The sequence below is a fragment of the Oncorhynchus nerka genome, linkage group LG27 (genome assembly GCF_034236695.1).
Source record: "Oncorhynchus nerka isolate Pitt River linkage group LG27, Oner_Uvic_2.0, whole genome shotgun sequence".
Lineage (NCBI taxonomy): Eukaryota > Metazoa > Chordata > Actinopteri > Salmoniformes > Salmonidae > Oncorhynchus > Oncorhynchus nerka.
In genome coordinates, this window is record NC_088422.1 from 60,039,294 (window position 1) to 60,061,146 (window position 21,853).

The 21,853-nt window shown below is 41.7% G+C and overlaps 1 protein-coding gene across 14 annotated transcripts in view; it reads right to left on the reverse strand.

Annotated features, from left to right (window-relative positions):
- Positions 1–4,001: 4,001 nt before the first annotated feature.
- LOC115112075 (diacylglycerol kinase zeta-like) overlaps positions 4,002–21,853 on the reverse strand; it is a 121,882-nt gene continuing 104,030 nt past the window's right edge. For all 14 annotated transcript variants that reach the window (XM_029638833.2, XM_029638834.2, XM_029638832.2 and 11 more), the window contains 8 exons: positions 20,207–20,320; positions 18,673–18,729; positions 9,354–9,388; positions 8,071–8,120; positions 7,700–7,820; positions 7,194–7,230; positions 6,961–7,060; positions 4,002–5,350 (listed from right to left, as the gene is read on the reverse strand). In XM_029638833.2, the coding sequence (XP_029494693.1) occupies positions 5,234–5,350; positions 6,961–7,060; positions 7,194–7,230; positions 7,700–7,820; positions 8,071–8,120; positions 9,354–9,388; positions 18,673–18,729; positions 20,207–20,320 (631 nt within the window). In that variant the 3' untranslated portion in view covers positions 4,002–5,233. The remainder of the gene's footprint in view (positions 5,351–6,960; positions 7,061–7,193; positions 7,231–7,699; positions 7,821–8,070; positions 8,121–9,353; positions 9,389–18,672; positions 18,730–20,206; positions 20,321–21,853) is intronic.

The following is a 21,853-nucleotide window of genomic DNA, read 5'->3' on the forward strand; positions in this document are numbered from 1 at the left end:
GAGGGTGCTCTTTGCAGTAGTCGACAACATGGAACGTAGGGCTATAACGCATCTTTAGATTAGCATTTAAAATATCATGTTGGGGAATGTGTCATTTCAAATAGAAAATCAATTATTTGGTGATAACACCTATGGGAAGTGTTTACTTGCGCACACCATAACAGGATAGAGCTCATGACATGAAATAGTGTCTGATAATAATAGCATTGTATTTTCTGTTCAACGTAAGCTATGGGTAAAGGCACTACGCAAAGCTAAGGTGACAATGTGAGATATTGAAATGGCTGAGTTAATGTACAGAAAATTATACGACAACAGTAAACTCATTATGGAGCGATGGACATGTCAAAAAATAGCTTGGGATGTGATAGCAAGTCTCTGGGCCAGATTCAAATCTGTATACTGTAGTACAAGCGCACAAAACATACTACTGTAAGGCTGAGGTTATTCAACTCAATTTCAAGAGGTAACTTTGTACTACATGCTCCGTTTTGCCTTTCCTCTGCTGTTGTCAAAATATTTTCTGATGAAACTTAAACACCAAAAAATACTGCTACAATCTGGTAGATCATAGACGATAGATAAGATGCTGTGGAGAGATGCTGTCTTTAGTTTCCAAGGCAACTTTCACCAGGATATCAAATGAGGCATGATTATTAATAAATGCATTGCCCCTTAGATAGTGATGTCAAGATTAATCATGAGCAATCTTACTTATTCAACAAGTGTCTCTGACTTTTAGAATGTAAAATGTTTGAGCAACGTTTTCCTCTGTACATTTTGGCATGTTTAATTCCAGTGGTAGGTTTGGACATACAGTGCATGCGGAAAGTAATCAGACCCCTTGACTTTTTCCACATTGTGTTACGTTACAGCCTTATTCTAAAATCGATTATTTTTTTCTCATAAATCTACACGCAATACCCCATAATGACAAAGCAAAAACTTTTCATTTTTTATTCTTGCAGATGTATTAAAAAAATAATACCTTATTTCCATAAGTATTCAGACCATTTGCTATGAGACTCAAAATTGAGCTCAGGTGCATCCTGTTTCCATTGATCATCTTTGAGATGTTCCTACAACTTGATTGGAGACCAGCTGTGGTAAATTCAATTGATTGAATTCAACATGATTTGGAAAGGCACACACCTGTCTATATAAGGTCCCACAGTGCATGTCAGAGCAAAAACCAAGCCATGGGGTCGAATTAATTGTCCGTAGAGCTCAGAGAAAAGATTGTGTTGAAGCACAATTTTTGCAGCATTGAAGTTCCCCAGGACACAGTGGCCTCCATCATTCTTAAATGGAAGAAGTTTGGAACCACCAAGATTCTTCCTATAGCTGGTCTTGGTCAGGGAGGTGACTAAGAACCCAATGGTCACTCTGACATAGCTCCAGAGTTCCTCTGTGGAGATGGGAGAACTTTCCAGAAGGACAACAATCTCTGCAGCACTCCACCAATCAGGCCTTTATGGTAGAGTGGCCAGACGGAAGCCACCCCTCAGTAAAAGGCACATGACAGCCTGCTTGGAGTTTTCCAAAAGGCACCAAAAGGACTCAGACCATGAGAAACAAGATTTTCAGTTCTGATGAAACCAAGATTGAACTCTTTGGCCTGAATACCAAGCGTCACGTCTGGAGGAAACCTGGCACCATCCCTACGGTGAAGCATGGTGGTGGCAGCATCATGCTGTGGAATGTTTTTCAGCAGCAGGGACTAGGAGACTAATCAGGATTGAGGGAAAGATGAACGGAGCAAAGTACAGAGAGATCCTTGATGAAAACCTGCTCCAGAGTGATCAGGACCTCAGACTGGGGCGAAGGTTCACATTCCAACAGGACAACGATCCTAAGTACACAGCCAAGACATCTCAGGAGTGGCTTGGGACAAGTCTTTGAATGTCCTTGAGTGGCCGAGCCAGAGTCAAGACTTGAACCCGATCTAACATCTCTGGATAGACCTGAAAACAGCTGTGCAGCGACATTCCCCATCCAAAGTGACAGAGCTTGAGAGGATCTGCAGACAGGAATGGGAGAAACTCCTCAAATACAGGTGTGCCAAGCTTGTAGCGTCATACCCAATAAGACTTGAGGCTGTAATCGCTGCCAAAGGTGCTTCAAAAAAGTACTGAGTAAAGGGTCTGAATTCTTATGTAAATGTGATATTTCAGTATTTTATTTGTAATATATTGGCAAAATGTCTTAACACCTGTTTTTGCTTTGACATTATGGGGTATTGTGTGGAGATTGATGAGGGAAAAATACAGTTTAACCCATTTTAGAATAAGGCCATAACTTAACAAAATGTGGAAAAAGTCAAGGGGTCTGAATACTTTGCGAAAGCACTGTATATGTTCATTAGAAATCTGACGTGAACATTTCATAATTGATTCAATATTGTTGACAAGTCGTCATTTTAAATTTAAAAAAAAATCTTAACCGACTTACCTGTATAAGTAAAAAGAAAAAGAAAAAAAAGAATACAAAAATAAAATAAAGACGACATTTACAATAATGTATTTTTTTGTGTTTGTGGTGGCACAAATCATCTCTTCGAGGAAAGATCATGCAAGGCCTCCATAAAAGTCTGTCAATCAACAACAACACGCACTGTGCATACTACATAATCAGAATCCCCAATGGTATGAGACTGGAAACGGATTTAGAAAACCTCTGATAAATGTGAATATCCTAATGCTGTTTAAATCTATATTTCCATTGGAAATGGACAAATATATACTGCAAGTTGGGAAAAACACTATTATAATGATTCCACGGTGTACTTTACAAGATCACAGTGAACTACAGTTGTTTAACTTGGTCCAGATCCTCAAATACATGAAACATACAAAATAGTGCAGGTAGATAGGGCTTCAATAAAAACCTGATGTTAATATACATCCAAATTATATAAATCCATGTCAGTCTCTGAACAAGAGGATATATTTTACATAACCTGATCAAACATGCACCTTTTTCAGTATGCAGTATTATCATAAATGCCTCAAATGATGATATCCAATCTTCTCAGCCTGAAGGCTAACATGATATTTCAATTATAGTGAAGTCATCTAAATGGGGGGCCTACTGTCTTCATTATTGAAAATGAAAATGCTGACAACCAGTGTGACCATGAAACAAAATGGTGCACTTTGAGGCTGTGTGGCGGAGAGTGATGCGGTCGCTGGAGATGGGGGGTGTGAGCAGGTGGGTCTAGGCAGGGGTGATGTTGTGGATGTTTGTGTGCGTCTGTGTGTTGTCGCTTGTATGTGGATGTTTTCTATTGTTAAAAATTCAATTTAAAAAAGTGTACCCCCCCCCCAAAAAAAAAATCTGTGAGAACATATGATTATGTACGAGGCGTAATAACTGATGTAGAACTACACAGTTAATTTACTTTTCATCATCAAATAAAAAAAAATATGTTGTTATCGGCAGTCTGGAATTAGAAACACTAGAGGACTGACAACATATTTCCTATCACAGAAACTGATTCAGTCATACATTAAGAAATTTATCTGGCCATAATAGAGAACAGCAATGATTTACAATGAAATGCATCTTAGTTGGCATGATGGATTGTTTCAAAGGTCAAAACTAGAAACTTTTGACAACAAACAGAATCCAGCAAAAATGTGCATATGAAACGGTGTACCTTGTTAATGTGTTTACACGTTTGTTTTACAAGTATGTTTAGCGATTAAATCATTTTAAGAAAACATCCAGAGAAACAACTCATTTCAATCTGACAAAATACAGTAGATCCACAGTTACTGTGGCTCTACATTATACTAGTTATACAGAAGGATGACTTTTGGAATGAGACCAATTCCTTCCCCTAGCTCTCTACGCAAATGTAACATGAACACCATCACAGGTCTTTATAACTTAAGTTTGATTATAGTTCTGTTTTAAATGACCAGCCATATTTTAACAGAGATTATAACTATGGAAAATAAATAGCAACCTCAAATTGATGGTTATTAATGAAGAAAAAGTATTATAATATTTTTTTAATGTAAAAAACAACAACAAACACCTTGTAAATGTACAACCCAAACCGTCTGAACATTTTTTGAGTTCGCTGAACATAAAATCGGTAAAAAAAATGTTGAGGTGAATAAATACGCCTTTGACTTCTGTAACAACATGAGAGAAGAAATGCTTTGTAGTTCTGAAACAAATACATAGAAAATGCACATTTTATAGTAAGTAATGACCAAACACAAAAATGTTACATTTATAATATGTACAAATTATATAAACATCAAACTGCTTAAAAATGCTATAAAAATACACCATGACATAATTAAGTACATTAAATACAAACGAATCAGCCAACAAAATAAGAAAATCAAGGCAATTGGAGCTGAGGTGCAGACACTGCTTTAACACAGAGCTACTACGACAAGTGTACAGTACCAAATATCCTTATTAACACTAAGAAATAAAAGAAATATTGTGACCATAAGGTAGAACAATATTGATCTATTCAATTCAAATCGTTTGGTGATGAGAAGTGTTACGTAAAAAATTCCCCACTTTCGTGGATCGTTTTATCCCATTACACTGCATTATGGGTGGACAAATCAATCAATCAATCAAAAAAAAAAAAATCAACAGCAGTACTATAAACAAATAAAACCGTCATCAAAATAATGACATTTTTTGGTAGCCTTAAAGACACCTGGCCTACGGATCAGAGTGTTAATACCCTTTTTGAAATCCACTGAGTCATTGTGATCCGTACGGTTGAAACGCTCACGCTGCTTTTATAGACACAGAGAGATACAGCTCCATCGGAGTGTATAATAATAGAATTACCAAGGCAGTCAATTACCCAAAGCTCCTGTCCTAAAACCTGGGAGCACAATTCTCTACATAACCATTTCAACATTCAGTCTAGGTGGATTGCAAGTGCAACACAACCTGGGGGGAAAAATGAAACAGAAGAACCATCTCTTCCAAGTGTTCCGACACAAAACATACACTTTTTTTTGGGGGGGGGGGGCAGTGCAATAATCAAGTCCACTGGTCACAAGTATCTCACATGACATGGTGGACCTGACGAATCTCTCATCTGGTAGAACTCCAACCAACTCCCTAGCAGGAGAATACAACACTGGCTCCCTTTTGACCGTCTTCTCTGGTGAGCTTCCTTTTTTAGCTAAAGTAGGTTTGGCACAGGGTTAGGTGATAGGGAAGTGGTGCTGGAGGTCAGGGAGCAGAGTCACACGGCTGTCTCCTGGTCCTCTCTCTGGATCATCTGGTAGTGCTGCCGGTTCTCCAGGTAGGCTGCCAGCTCTGCATCCTTGGCCTTCTCTGCACGATGCTTTGGTGTGTCACCCTGCAGCACAAGAGAGGCAACTTGCTCAACATGAAAGGCTGCAATGAAGAACCCAACTTTAATTAAGGCAGCATCTATTTCTCCTGAGGTCTAAACATTAAGCCGCAGAGTCAAAGATCAGTCTGCAATTATTTTTTGAGTTGTAGGAATCATTTGTATTCAGATTTCATCATGGTTTAGATTTAATATTTCCAGTTATCAACAGTGAATATTCACCAAATGTCAGTGTGCAAAAGCAAATCTAGAATGTTTTTAGACTCAATAAAGGTGTTCTGATTCATCCAAGAGCTCCTGTACCATTTAAGATTGCACAAAATCAATTATTTCTAAGTGCTTGTTTTTTTAAGAGCAGACCCCAACCAAACTCACAAGAGAGAAATAAGAGAGAAGAGAGAAGAGAACATGGCGATAGGGTGAGACAAAAAGACAGGAAAAGTAATTGCTAAGATATGCTGACATCTCAAGGCCAAGAGTGAATGTATTGCGAGTGAGAAAGACCGACAGGCAGAAAGGGTGGCAGGATGAAGAGACGGCGGAGAGGAAAGAAAGCCAGGCTGAACTGCATCCCAAGGCCACAGGGTGTGAATCAGACTTGCCCCAAATCCTGCAAGATTAAATTTTTCATCATTGCTTGTACTCACTGCTAGCTCACTGAGGGCAGAGAGAGAGAGAGAGAGGGGAGGGGGGGCGGGTGTACAGGCTAGAGGGAGGTTGCTGAGTTGCTGAATGTCATGGGGATGTTTCATTTCGAGGAGAGCTACAGTACCAGAGTACGTTCAATGCATGATAGAACTGACTGGCCAGGACTACACTCCTCCCCAGGGACACCTCAAGCATTCTGCCGGTTGCTTACAGTATGAGAGACACTACATTGCAGACACACCACTTGGCAGTGAGATTTTGTATAAGAAAATTCTTCAAGCCTTGACATGAAAATCAAGAAATCTTAAATGTGGTAAAGTCTGAGCCTTCCAGGACCCGAAATCTGAGACAAAAACCATCTGAGACAAAAACCAACGTCTTCAGAAGGAGGATGCTTGTGAAATACTGTAGTAAAAAATGTAAGCGTTATGCTCCAACTGCTTTTCCACACACTGAAACAAATGTATCCAGTTGTCTATCTCTGCAGGAGAGGGTAAACACATAAGACATTTTTATGATGGAGCCACTTGGAGGTAAGTACTTTAATGGACTTTGCAGGCATCTGGAAAGTTTGGTTCAGAGGGCACGGCTGTAATGCTCCCTCACCCGGTGTATAATTAGCTTGTCATAAGAAAGACGAGCTAATTTTCCTTCTGGATGATGATTAGGGCATTCTATACCCACCACTTATCCATTTTAGTCATTTAGCAGACGCTCTTATCCAGAGCGACTTACAAGAGCAATTAGGGTTAAGTACATTGCTCAAGGGCACAACGGCAGATTTCTCACCTAGTCGGGTCAGGGACTTGAACCAGTGACCTTTCGGACCCAACACTCTTAACCGCTAGGCTACCTGCCGCCCTATCCACTGTAGAAAACCCTTCTCAGGGGTAACCTAAGCATCAACTTGGTTTATTTTGGCCAAATAAAGAGTAAAGCAATGAGGGAAGAGGGAGCGTTGCTCTCACCTGTAAGTCGGTCTTCATGAGGGATGCCCCTGCCTCTACCAGGTAGTGACAGATAGTCCTCTGACACAGTGACGCTGCTTTGTGCAACACTGTCTCCCCACTGAGACCGAGAGAGAGAAAGACAGACAGAGTAGATCCAATGAGTGTAACTTTCTATTTAAAAAACTTTAACTAGATACATCACAGAGAATATGTGTAAAATGAGCATTTCAAAATCCATGTCTTAAACTTACTTTTCTTTTTCTGTTACATCCAGGATATCTGTGGGTGCTGTTTTTTGGGAGGGGGCAGGGGGGGAAGAGAGACATTTCAAAGCATGTCCCTAAACCAATTACAATGCTCCAAGGTACTACTTTTATAAAGTAGCAAAAAGCTGGTGCAGGAGGAATTTGACAGAAAACATTTCCCTTTTCAAATATTGGAATGTATCATTCGTTGTTGAGCCAGAAAGACTCCATAAACGTCATCCAGCGTACACAGAGTGAGATGTATCTGCGCTGTGGCTTGTCTTAAACAATGCTCATGACCCTGAAATATATGGTGTTCCACACCTGGAACATAATTCTACTTTTATAAAACATAGAGCCTACCGTGCTGGGTTAACTTCTGACACATAGTTGATATTTAAGGGTCACGGACTCACTTTGGGAAATACCACCGAATGATTCAGTATTGTGAGGGGGATGTCCTACCCACAGACTTAAATAGAACACATAAATGTGTATTGCCTTGTCCGTACCATTGTCCAGGATGTATTTGACAGTGTCCTTGCTACCAGTGTCCACAGCATAGTGGAGCAGGGTGCATCCTGAGGGGTCCTGCAGTGACAGGTCGGCTCCCAGTTTGTGCAGCTCCTTCAGCTGGGAGAAGAGGGCACATTGTTATGACTGGAGGCGTGGGGAAAGTGACTGCATGTCTAGAGGAATGGGGGAATAGACTGCATTTTTATTCATTGCCAACTAGAGAAATGCTTACCCTGAGGTAAAGTCATGACAGAAGTGATCATCATTCCCTTGTCGACTGTATCAATTAGTGAGCCTACATTCACTATACAGTATGTAGAACTATATGCAGTGAGCAAATCCACTGGCCACTGTGGCTGCCACTCACCTTCAGATGGTCCTTGCTCTTCACACATTCAATCAACACTTCTGGTGATACTGTAAGTAATGAGAAATATGTGTACAGTAAGAAGGTAGCGATATGAGAGGAGGCTATAGATTCAGTAGTCATAACAACAGCAGACCATAATACATGACAGTGTCCATTGGGGAAAGATCTGAGCAGAGTGCCAGTGTTCATTAATAGTTCTTTACGGGGCACTTGCTCGTTTGGTTTTAGTACTATCTGTACTATATATCATATGTAAGACTGACAGTCTTGGGAAAGGAACCTCAAACTGAATTGACGAGCAAAAACATCATTCTATTTACTCAGCTAACATGGGTAGTAATGAGAGCAACATGCAGGTTGCTGCTTTCAGTAGAAACCCAGTATTTAAACACTGGATCATGAAACGTTTTAAATCAAAACAGATAATCACATTAGCGCCTGTTGAGTTCTTGGGTTCAGTCTCAATATGGCAAATCCTTGTTCAAAGCACCAAAATGCCCTTTGTAGATTATTTACCCTAATCCACCCATCTGCATGTTTTCCGCCAAGGCAGGAAAACAGTCAAACTCAAAATTCCCCACAGCATTCTCCCAAATCTCAGTTACCCAGCTCTGCAAGTCAAACAGTTGCTACCACGACATCTGCGTCTGAAGATATGGATGCTCTAGAATCCTGCTGTCAGAGCTGAACAACCAGAATTAGAAAGGGGCTGCTACTGGAAATATATATGTATATATATTTTTTAAAGAAAACAACTCGAGAGATGCCAAGTAAGGTCTTGAGAATATATCCCGACTGGGCTCACGCCAGAATCTTTGAGAGATGGACTTGAACGCTAATGTGTCGTGTGAATTTTAATAACCCTTCCCCGCAGCACTCTAGTTCAAATGCCGTGAAATGCATATCTTAAGTGCCAAGAATTTTTTTGTTTGTTGGGGGGGGGGGGGGGTAAAACCCTTTGCATGATGGCAGGTGAACTTGCGGGGGCATGTTCAAGCAGGGCCACAAAGGCTAAGAAGTTTTTAGCCACCTCTTGAATCCAGCTCAAAAAACCACCAGGCTCTAATCGTTCGACATCGGCATTATTCATAGTGAAACTTAATTCTGACAGGAATTAGCTGGCGGTGGATATCAGTTTCTTAAACCTTGATTTTTCAAAACATCAAGCACGAGAGCAAAACAGTTGTGGGCACCGATTGGCCCACATCCACTTGCTGCCAAGTTAACTGCGTCAATTTATAATCACCTAGTGTTAACAATTCAAAGTGTGTTTGTTTTACCTTTGTCTGTATTGCACAGTGAATTCTTCTCCGACCTGGGGGAGATCGAGAACAGGACAATTAAAGGGATATAAAACAAACAGTTAACTTCTCAGTCTACAAAACAAATGCATGTAAAGCCCATCTCTCTGCACCCCTTGGGTTTTCATAGCAAACATCCATGATAGGAAAAAAACGAAAACAATCCAAATCCACAAAACAAAATGAAATGTCCCAAAAAAAAGACTTACTTCGGTTGCATGGATTTGGTGTTGGTTCAGAGGAGAGTTGGTGGGGTTAATTATACAGTCCCTTGATGTGCTCGGTTTTTCCAGGCGTCCCTTGCCTGCCAACTAGCCCAAGGTAAAAGATTCTAATACGTGTGTTTGCAGCCAAAAGAGCTCCCCCTCCCTCCCTCTTCTCCATTCTCTTTCAGCCAAACTCACACACGCACACACAGAGCTGTGTCAGTAAGGCAGTGTGAGTGGACGGAGAGGCAGCTCTTAGGCCTCCCTGCTGTCACTCCGGGTTATGTTACTGTCTGATCCTGGCTGGGCTGTCTGTTTGCCGGAAGCCAAATCCCCCACACACTAATCCACTGAGAACTGACACAAGACTGTAACATCAAACGCACACAAGCAGGAACAGTGAAGCCGAGACTGACTGTCTGAGGAGGAGGCCCTGTACTGACCAGACAGATTATTCTACTGACTTCCTGGTCAACCCCACCTCTCTCAGGCTGGCCTAAAGATTGGTTCTTCATCTTTGTTATTAGCACAGAGCAGAAGCGGTAAACAATAATTGGTATGAAAGGTGTGAATATATAAAGAACATTAGAGGGTCAGAGACCATTGATATCGTTAGTGATATTGTTAACAAACATGCCCCCATAAAGAAAATGAGAATGAAAAACAGGTTCAGCCCCTGGTTCGACAGTGATCTTATAGAGTTACATGCACATGCATACTCACGCTGACTGGCTCTCATTCAGGCAAATGAGAAAAATGTGCACTCAGGCTATCCGGAAGGCCAAAGTTAGTTACTTTAAGGAGCAGTTCTCTCTCTCTCTCAGTGGGTCTAACTCCAAGACGTTCTTGAAAACGGTTAAAGACCTGGAGAATAAACCCTCCTTCTCAAAGCTGCCCATGCCCCTTAAAGTTGAAGTGGTTCTTACTGACAAGAAACACATGGCTGAGCTTTTTAATCACCACTTCATTAAGTCAGGATTCCTATTTGACTCAGCCGTGCCTCCTTGCCCGTCCAACATTTACTCATCTCCCACCGCTTCTAATGCAACAAGCCAAAATGCTATTCCCTCTTTTTCCCCTGCCCCGCTACAAAGTTTCTCCCTGCAGGCGGTCACAGAGTCTGAGGTGCTAAAGGAGCTCCTTAAAGTTGACCCCAAAAAAACATCTGGGTCAGATGGTTTAGACCCTTTCTTCTTTAAGGTTGCTGCCCCTATAATCGCCAAGCATATCTCTGACCTTTTTAACCTGACTCTCCTCTCTGGGGAGGTTCCCATTGCTTAGATGGCAGCCACGGGTTGTCCTTTATTTAAAGGGGGAGATCAAGCTGATCCTAACTGTTACAGGCCTATTTCTAGTTTGCCCTGTTTTACAAAAGTGTTGGAAAAACTTGTCAATAATCAACTGACTGGCTTTCTTGATATCTATAGTATTCTCTCTGGTATGCAATCTGGTTTCCGCTCAGGTTATGGATGTGTCACTGCAACCTTAAAAGGTCCTCAATGATGTCATCATTGCCCTTGATTTTAAGCAATGTTGTGTTGCTATTTTTATTTACTTGGCCAAAGCTTTTGACCATTCCATTCTTGTGGGCCGGCTAAGGAGTATTGGTGTCTCTGAGGGGTCTTTGGCCTAGTTTGCTAACTACCTCTCTCAAAGAGTGCAGTGTATAATGTCCGAACATCTGCTGTCTCAGCCACTGTCACCAAGCGTGTACCCCAAGGCTCGATCCTAGGCCCCACACTCTTCTCAATTTACATCACTCATCACTCTTCTCAATTTACATTTGTGTTAAACGCTCCACAACAAAGCTTTCTTAGTGTCCAACAAGCTTTCTCTGCCTTGTTCTGAACACCTCCAAACCAAAGGTCATGTGGTTTGGTAAGAATAATGCCCCTCTCCCTACAGGTGTGATTACTACCTCTGAGGGTTTAGAGCTTGAGGTAGTCACCTTATACAGGTACTTGGGAGTATGTCCTTCTCTCAGCACATATCAAAGCTGCTGGCGAAGGTTACATCTAGACTTGGTTTCCTTTATTGTAATCACTCCTCTTTCACCCCAGCTGCCAAACAAACCCTGATTCCTATGACCATCCTACCCATGCTAGATTATGGAGACGTTATTTATAGATCGACAGGTAAGGGTGATCTCAAGCGGCTAGATGTTCTTTACCATTCGACAATCAGATTTGCCACCAATGCTCCTTATAGGAAACATCACTGCACTCTATACTCCTCTGTAAACTGGTAATCTCTGTATACCCGTCGCAAGACCCACTGGTTGATGCTTATTTATAAAACCCTCTTAGGCCTCACTCCCTCCTATCTGAGATATCTACTGCGGCTCTCATCCTCCACATACAACACCCGTTCTGCCAGTCACATTCCGGTAAAGGTCCCCAAAGCACACACCTACCTTTTTCACTCGTCTTTTCAGTGCGCTGCCGCTTAGCGACTGGAACGAGCTGCAACAAACACTCAAACTTGACAGTTTTATCTCAATTTCTTCATTCAAAGACTCCATCATGGACACTCTTCCTGACAGTTGTGGCTGCTTTGCTTGTTGTCTCTACCTTCTTTCCCTTTGTCCCTTTATTTTGTGCTGCTACCATGTTGTGTAGCTGCCATGTTGTGTTGCTACCATGTTGTCGTCATGTGTTGCTACTATGCTATGTTGTTGTCTTAGGTCTCTCTTTGTGTAGTGTTGTCTCCCTTGTTGTGATGTGTTTTGATCTATATTTGTATTTAATTTATTTTTAATCCCATCCCCATCCCTGCAGGAGGCCTTTTGCCTTTTGGTAGGCTGTCATTGTAAATAATCATTTGTTCTTAACTGACTTGCCTAGTTAAATAAAAATAAATTGTATTCATTGAGAATAAAAAGCCCTGCCTAAATAGATACTATAATGGTCATGAAGATGTTGTACCACTTGCTCTGAGTGGCCATCTACCCAGGATTAATGGCTAAACAAGCATTTAGTAAAACCATATCTATATTAAAAGATTAATAAGAGATTTGGTGAATAAATAAAGCATTATTACAATCTTACAAAACAAACCCCATCTTTTCAGGTGGAATACTGCTGTATTTGTACTAGTTTGATTTGGGAAAATGGTAGTGAATTAGAAGGAAAATCTTCATCAGACAGAGTATACCTCTTTTAGAAACCGTCTGAAACTTCCTGTTCCTGGAAAGCTACCCTCGTGGAAAGCTACCCTGTTCCTGGAAAGCTACCCTCCCAAACCCAGTTGTAACTAACCTGATTCAGGTGATCAACCAGCTAATTATTAGAATCAGGTGTGTTAGATTAGGGTTGGAGTGAAAACCTACAGGACTGTAGCTCTCCAGGAACAGAGTTGGAGAGACCTGGTCTAATCGGTTGGAAACCTTGATCAGTACAATCGCCTGGACTTGGAAAACAATACAATTAGATGCAACAGAGCAGATGCTTGCTGTGCAAAGCAACACATTCTGATCATGGTAAATCTTAGTAGAAAAGAATCCCTGTAACAAGTCTTTCCCCAAGGTCTGGGAGTCCTATATGTCTGTGGGTTACTAATGGGCCTGCTTTCCCCTGTTAGAGGTCATTAAACCACACAGAGCCCACAGTCTCTCTCATCAGCCCAGGAGTCTCTCACAACTACCCAGTCCGTCTCCAGCCACCCCTCACTACAGTCTCACTCTCTAGATAAAACTTTGATCAAAGACGTTGAGCGTCTTGTCAAAGTTCCATATTTAAAATTCTTGACAAAATGCGTCTGGCTTCGTGTCAGCTGTTTTTCTAGCACACGTCATTTGGTAGGGCTGGGAATTTTCCCCCATCACTAGTCATTAGGCTGGTTGACTGTGGAGGAGGCAGACGCTAGCAAGAAAAAGTGGTAGCTATGGGTCCAGTGTTCATAAACTGAGGGGATTATAGAGTAAGCTCCTCATGAAGGCAACAATGAAGGCAACAGCTACTGGGCCACATTCGATAAAAGAGAGCACCAGCCATGTGGTATTTACAGTTGAAGTTAGAAGGTTACATACACTTAGGTTGGAGTCATTAAAACTCATTTTTCAAACACTCCACAAATTTCCTGTTAACAAACTATAGTTTTGGGAAGTCGTTTAGGACATCTACTTTGTGCATGACACAAGTAATTTTTCCAACAATTGTTTACAGATAGATTATTTCACGTATAATTCACTGTATCACAATTCCAGTGGGTTGGAAGTTTACATACACTAAGTTGACTGTGCCTTTAAACAGCTTGTAAAATTCCAGAAAATTATGTCATGGCTTTAGAAGCTTCTGATGGGCTAATTGACATAATTTGAGTCAATTGGAGGTGTACCTGTGGATGTATTTCAAGGCCTACCTTCAAACTCAGTGCCTCTTTGCTTGACATCATGGGAAAATCAAACAAAATCAACCAAGACCCCAGAAAAAAAATGTAGACCTCCACAAGTCTGGTTCATCCTTGGGAGCAATTTCCAAACGCCTGAACGTTCATCCATACAAACAATAGTGCGCAAGTATAAACACCATGGGACCACGCAGCCGTCATACCGCTCAGTAAGTTCTGTCTCCTAGAGATGAACGTACTTTGGTGTGAAAAGTGCAAATCAATCCCAGAACAACAGCAACGGACCTTGTAAAGATGCTGGAGGAAACAGGTACTAAAGTATCTGTATCCACAGTAAAACAAGTCCTATATCGACATAACCTGAAAGGCCGCTGAGCAAGGAAGAAGCCAATGCTCCAAAACCGCCATAAAAAAAGCCAGACTACGGTTTGCAACTGCACATGGGGACAAAGATCATACTTTTTGGAGAAATGTCCTCTGGTCTGATGAAACAAAAATAGAACTGTTTGGCCATAATGACCATCGTTATGTTTGGAGGAAAAAGGGGGAGGCTTGCAAGCCGAAAGAACGCCATCCCAACCGTGAAGCACAGGGCTGGAAGCACATGTTGAGGGGGTGCTTTGCTGCAGGAGGGGGTGCTTTGCTGCAGGAGGGACTGGTGCACTTCACAAAATAGATGCCATTATGAGGGAGGAATATTATGTGGATATATTGAAGCAACATCTCAAGACATCAGTCAGGAAGTTGAAGCTTAGTCACAAATGGGTCTTCCAAATGGACAATGACCCCAAGCATACTTCCAAAGTTGTGGCAAAATGGCGTAAGGACAACAAAGTCAAGGTATTGGAGTAGCCATCACAAAGCCCTGACCTCAATCCCATAGAAAATTTGTGGGCAGAACTGAAAAAGTGTGTGCGAGCAAGGAGGCCTTACAAACTTGGTCAGTTACACCAGCTCTGTCAGGAGGAATGGGCCAAAATTCACCCAACTTATTGTGGAAAGCTTGTGGAAGGCTACCCAAAACATTGGACCCAAGTTAAACAATTTAAAGGCAATGCTACAAAATACTAATTGAGTGTATGTAAACTTCTGACCCACTGAGAATGTGATGAAAGAAATAAAAGCTGAAATAAATCATTCTCTCTACTATTATTCTGACATTTCACATTCTTAAAATAAAGTGGTGATCCTGATTGACCTAAAACAGGGAATTTTTACTCGGATTAAATGTCAGGAATTGTGAAAAACTGAGTTGAAATGTATTTGGCTAAGGTGTATGTAAACTTCCGACTTCAACTGTATATGTAGGCCGTGTATTGTGTGTGATACAGTTCCTGAAAAAGAACCATGCAAGTAAGATATATCTTAAGAGGAAAGTGTGCTTTGATTTACTAAAGCCGTTCAGTTTCACCCACACTTCATGAAAATGTAATGAGTACTCCAGTCTTACATTACATCAAACTGCATTATCAGTTCCTTTACAGTTCCTGTGACAAACAGAACACTCTCAGGGTTGAAAAAAATAATATATGTTGGTATGGAAACAAGAGAAGCAGACTAAAGTTAAGAAAAAGTGATCACAATCGGGCAAAGCATATGTTCAAGCCCTGGGATCCTAGCAGCAATTTCCTTTGAGAGTGGGAACAAAATATGCAGCTAAGTTGTGTTGGGCAACATCAAGCCCCAAACCACTGGCCTAACCTCTGTCGCTAATGGATTGTCAGTGTGAGGGAGATCCAGGGCAGATTACACACAGTTTACGCAAATATCTGCTTCACCTCATAATTAGAGGAGCCTAGCCTCTACAGTCCAGACACACACATCTCCACCAACCAGACAGTTGTTCTCCAATCACAGGGAGAAGGACTTCAGAAGCTTTTATGTGTGCCCTTCTACAGTAGAACTAATGCCTAGGCATTAGCTCTGGGAATAAACATCAGTCTTCAGGTCTCAGGCAAGGTTACTCATTATGTGATCTCACCCCTCCCTCCCTTCCTCCTCCACCTCTCCACAATGACCCCAGCAGCTGATAGATATCAACTGATCTGCGTCATAGAATCAAGGTTGCCTGCATGACTATAGACAATGTTAATCAATTGAGCTAAAGCAACAGGATTGCCCATAAAGTCACAAGCTGCAAGATTCACTGCTGTTGAATGGTCATTTCAATGAATTATATTCTGTTCCAAGCAAAGTGGCAGGGCTGCAGCTCGGCAGAAAAACAGACTCCAGAATGTGGTTTTAAAAATGGGGATAATCTTTTCTTATTAGGAAGTGAAAAGCAAGCCTGCTGGATGCTTAGAAGCCAAAGCTGGTAACAATTTGTCATCCCGGAGATCGTTAATGCAAACAGTCTGTACATGTGCGAAAGGACGGTCTGTCTCAGAATAAGGTATACTAGGCAATTACCTGGTGGTTCGGTTCAGCACATAGATCTTTCGAAACACAAACACTGAGTCAACAATGGTATGGGGTGCCATCTTTTCTTACCATCGTTAATTTAACAACGTTTCAGAATGTTTGAGCTCCCTACAGTATTTATTGAGATGGTAAATACAAGGTTTCCGTCATACTGTATTATATACATATGTATTGATTGTGATGCCCTGAGAAGCTTACATTTTAGAGTTTGAGCCCATCTACATGGAGCTGCTGTCCAAATCAACATGATTACATTTTAGAGCTTGAGCCCATCTACGTGGCGCTGCTGTCCAAATCAACATGATTACATTTTAGAGCTTGAGCCCATCTACGTGGCGCTGCTGTCCAAATCAACATGATTACATTTTAGAGCTTGAGCCCATCTACGTGGCGCTGCTGTCCAAATCAACATGATTACATGTTAGAGTTTGAGCCCATCTACGTGGCGCTGCTGTCCAAATCAACATGATTACATTTTAGAGCTTGAGCCCATCTTGGCGCTGCTGTCCAAATCAACATGATTACATTTTAGAGCTTGAGCCCATCTACGTGGCGCTGCTGTCCAAATCAACATGATTACATGTTAGAGTTTGAGCCCATCTACGTGGCGCTGCTGTCCAAATCAACATGATTACATTTTAGAGCTTGAGCCCATCTACGTGGCGCTGCTGTCCAAATCAACATGATTACATTTTAGAGCTTGAGCCCATCTACGTGGCGCTGCTGTCCAAATCAACATGATTACATGTTAGAGTTTGAGCCCATCTACGTGGCGCTGCTGTCCAAATCAACATGATTACATTTTAGAGCTTGAGCCCATCTACGTGGCGCTGCTGTCCAAATCAACATGATTACATTTTAGAGCTTGAGCGCATCTACGTGGCGCTGCTGTCCAAATCAACATGATTACATTTGAGAGCTTGAGCCCATCTACGTGGCGCTGCTGTCCAAATCAACATGATTACATTTTAGAGTTTGAGCCCATCTACATGGCGCTGCTGTCCAAATCAACATGATTACATTTTAGAGCTTGAGCCCATCTACGTGGAGCTGCTGTCCAAATCACATTACATCTTCTGTCATTAACGTCTACCATCTATGCAGTCAAAACACACTCTGCAAATAACAAGCTCCTTTTTTTAGTAGGAACATGCATTACACACAGATGAGCGCTGTCATTACAAAATACAGTGAATAAAGAACATAAAATGTGACATCTTATAACGCCACCTTAGTGGATGTTACATGTTCATTTAAGCGGATTTGTTGAACCAAACCTCAGAGGAAAAGCTGACAGTGATTTCCTTTCTATCAAGGCTCAACTAACCTCTCTTCAAAGACTAGCTGATTACTGTCTAATTACCCATTCGATATAAAAACAAATCCCTTGCTAGCATCCTAAGCATTTTACCCGGACATCAAGAAAGAAAGAAAAGCTCCAAATCTCAAATGAATTACGACATTGGAAATAATTATAATTGCACGACAGGGAAGCATTACACAGGGAAAAATCTGGCAAGGACAAAACTACAAAATGCATTAATCAGTCTGTTTGGCAGATCACTGAAGTGACAAGCAAAACTTAAATTCGGAGTAATTTCATGCGGCTCCTGTTTGGAGTGGCTTTGCGGTGCTGCACACATGACAGCATTCAGAAGATGCAACTTCTCATTAGTCATCTCAGTGGACATGGAGAGGATCCATCATGCAAATTTGCCTCCAGACGAGACTCAATCAACAGTGAATTAGCGTCGCTGACAAACAAGAGTGGCAGAAACAATGACACATAATTCATTGTAAAAATCAAATGTGAGGATGTGCCAAATATGAATACTCTAAGGTAGTCTCTCTTGCTCTCTCTCTCAGCGGTCCAAATGGAGCTATTTGTATGTAAACGATGGGATGGGGCACGGTGACAGCGAGCGGGAGCACATGGGCCTGTTTGTGCCATATGGTTCCCTCAGCAGCTGAATGCCATCCCACATTCTCATAAGCATCCTGCCAAGCTGGGAGGTGAATATGATACTATTGTAAGGACAATGTTACCATGACACAACATAAAAAATTAAAAAATATCCCTTCAAAATTCAGTTTCAAAGATCTGATTCTCTCTTCACTGGGATGCTACTGGACAACATGTCACGTCTGGGACATTGCGTGGAGGTGTGTGCTACTTTGTCGACTCCAGACCAAGGAACTAGTAAGCAGAAACCTTGCTAGGTAAATACATTCTTGTGTGACAGAGAGTGCAAAGGGCAGAATTGAGAAAGTGACTTGGTGAAGAGAAAGAAAGTGAATGTGTTGAAAGGGGGCTTTGATCTCACCTCGATGTTGGGTTGATCTCAGCTGCAGTAGTGTTAGACCGATGGATACATCCGGCCCTTTACGACAACAGCAAACAAATGGACGGACCAAAAAAAAAACAACAACAACAGATGAGCACATTTATGATAAATCATAAATGTGTAAACACGCAAGATAAACAATAGAAACAGAAACAACTGGAAAGCCTCTACAAACAAAACCTCATAACCCGAGAGCGGGTTATTGACATTGAGATGGTATGGTTGAGTTTGAAGTTCATCAGCTGTAAAAAAAAATATATATATATTTTTTTAAATGTTGAAAATACGACTTGCAGTACGCAAAACTTACAGTGAAGTGCACTTTCACTCAAAGGAATAGCAGTGCTTCACCCCTTGTGACTGTATTGCATTTTCACAGCCCACTGCGGCCCCGGCACAAAGACCATGACGGAGCTATAGGTACAGCAATGGAGCGCAGCTAGCCAACCCTGTTTTATTTTAAGTTATTTTCTCATTTTACCTTCATTGTGCCATGGCAAAATGGGCTCCAGTGCCTGTATTGTATGTGGTGGTGAGCGGCCGTGGAGCCTCACGGTCCCTGTTATTGCTGTGGCCACAATATCAAAGAGCAGCCTAACGTCTTTATATTTCATGGCAGATTCGATTTGGAAGGGCGAGTCTGTGGCGGATGCTGTTATACTCTGTGTCATTTTCCCTCCTCTCTGGCTCCAATAAGGGAGGTAATATAAACAAAGCACAATCAGCACTAACAACAAGCCCTACAAACCATTCTCAGTTCAAGCACGTAATAAGAATGAATGATATTATGAAAGCAAAAATAAAAAATATGTTGATTTGATGTGTTTGCCCATGAAAAAACACACACACACACAAAAAAAACAGCATTTCACTGCTTGTCATCTCAGTTCCATGAGACAAAAGGAAGTGAACCATAACACTTTTCTGAAACGACGGACCATGACAAATACGTACAACTCCACCGTGAAGAATGCATTTCCCTTGCAAAAACTAGAATGGAACGGTGCTTTGTTGACCCAGTGACACTGCAGACTATTTCATGGAACAATTCCTGGCCAAAGTAGATTTGTACACCTGCAAGGAGCCATACTCTTAACAGTGTCACAGACCAGACCCTTTCCTAATGTCAGACCCCTTTCCTACTCAGTCCAGGCGAGCGTGAAAGGAAAGGGGATGGAGGCTACACCAGTTCTGTCCGATAATGAGTGTTGGCTAAACCTCCCCCAGCCTCAATTTACTCCTGAGCATATCTCATCCTGCCAGGGATATGGCCAAGGCTTAAAACAGTCTGCCACTGCCGGACCTACACACAGTGGAAGTTAAACACTGTGTTTAAAGCCCTCTTTCAATAGCACAGTGTGAGGCTAGTATGGCTGACTGCATTGTATGTTAAGTAGCATCAAAGATCGAAGTGTGTTACAACAACAAAATCAAAGCTGTAATATGTGATTTGGGAGATTGGCGGGTTGCCTCAGTCCGGGCACCACCCCTGCGTTTTAGCCTCTCTCCTCACCTGGTGAGGGCAGGCTTACTGGACCTGAGAGAGTCGTTGTGTGCCAGTGCCTCCACCACCGAACTGTCGCTGGATATTCGCTTCCTCTGAGTGGTCTTCTGGAGCTCCATGATCCTGAGAGAGAGAAGGGGGAGAGAGAGAGAAATAGAGAGAGAGAGATAGACAGAAAAGAGAGAGAGAGACACAGTATGTATAAGAAATTATGAGGTTTGAGATGGCCTAGAAGGTATCACACGTTGTATACATTACAGAAAGAAAGTAGTGAGTACTGTATCTATTCCCGCCGGGTCCTGAAGCGGAGGTAAACATTTCAGCCTTTTCTTGTCATTATAATAAAGCAAGTTTACATCAGAGGTGGGCACTGTATATATAAAGAATAAAGTGTGTTTACATTGCTGGGGGGGGGGGGGGGGTCTAGTGCAAGTACAAAAAGCCACACACTGTACAGATGAACCTACTTGGAAGATAGAAACCAGAACATTTCAACCGTTGGGAGCAGAGTGCATAAAGCAAGAGAGAGAACTTGTGTATGTGAGACAGAATTATAGAATGATGGGGGTCTAAAGAACGAATAAGAAGGTTTGCGATGGAAGATAGGAGAAATCTTAAAAATTGTAAAAAGTTGCAGTTAAAAGACACTAATATGCAATATAAATGTTCCTGTCATCCAGCACCTACAGTACTCGCTTTGAAGCTCGTTTTCCTCCAATAAAGGCAAAAGAGAGTGTAAAAATGATAAAATGGTGTTAAATTGTTAATACAACCAATAATAGATAACAACAACATTCTACTTTGATTGAATGTCTTTTTATATTCCATTCGAACTGAAGAGCTGCAACAAAAGAGCAGAAGTGCTGTGTGGATCATTATTTAAACGCTTGGGGTCTTGTTGTGGAGCGTAATGATCCGAATCATTCTGTGGTGCTGGGTCTGTCTGTCTACCACCGACCCGCTCCATCTCTCCCACATTCGTCACATTAGTATGTCTGACTTCCAACCAGGACCAGAGGCAAGTGGAACAAAGAGCATACACCCGGCATAGAGGAAACGTGTCTGCAATGCTAAAAGAACATGCAAAATCTTTTGGAATATAGGAGTAGGGATGTTGTTTAGATCAATTAGGGAAAGTAGTGATGCTTTTGCGGGGGGAAAAGTTGAAGGGCAGGACTTGCACCAGGGAAGCGCGGAGCCTAGAAAATGTAGAGATTCTCAGGAGTGAACAGTCTGCACTTGTGTCCTAACCGAGATGTGCACAGCTGCATACACATTGTCTGTTCAAATCGGATTGGTGATTTATGAAATATTGATCATATGCGAAACAAAGATGATGAAAGCCTCTGACATCCCATTAATAAGACTGTTGTCCAAAGATCCCAAGCTGATATCTTTAACTAATAAAGAAAGATCCACAGCAGGACTACTTTGTATTTCCAGGACTACGGAAGTACCAAAACAAAGCCTTACAAAACCGCAGCTATTCACTGTGACAGAGGAAGAGCACTGGACACAGGAGCACTGAACAACGATATTATTCGAGAGCATCATGACTCGTGAATGTGTGTTTATTGATCTTACTGCTCTTACTATAGATCTGACCCTGACATAGACCTCACCGATCCCCCAAACCCTAAACATAACCTAGGCTAA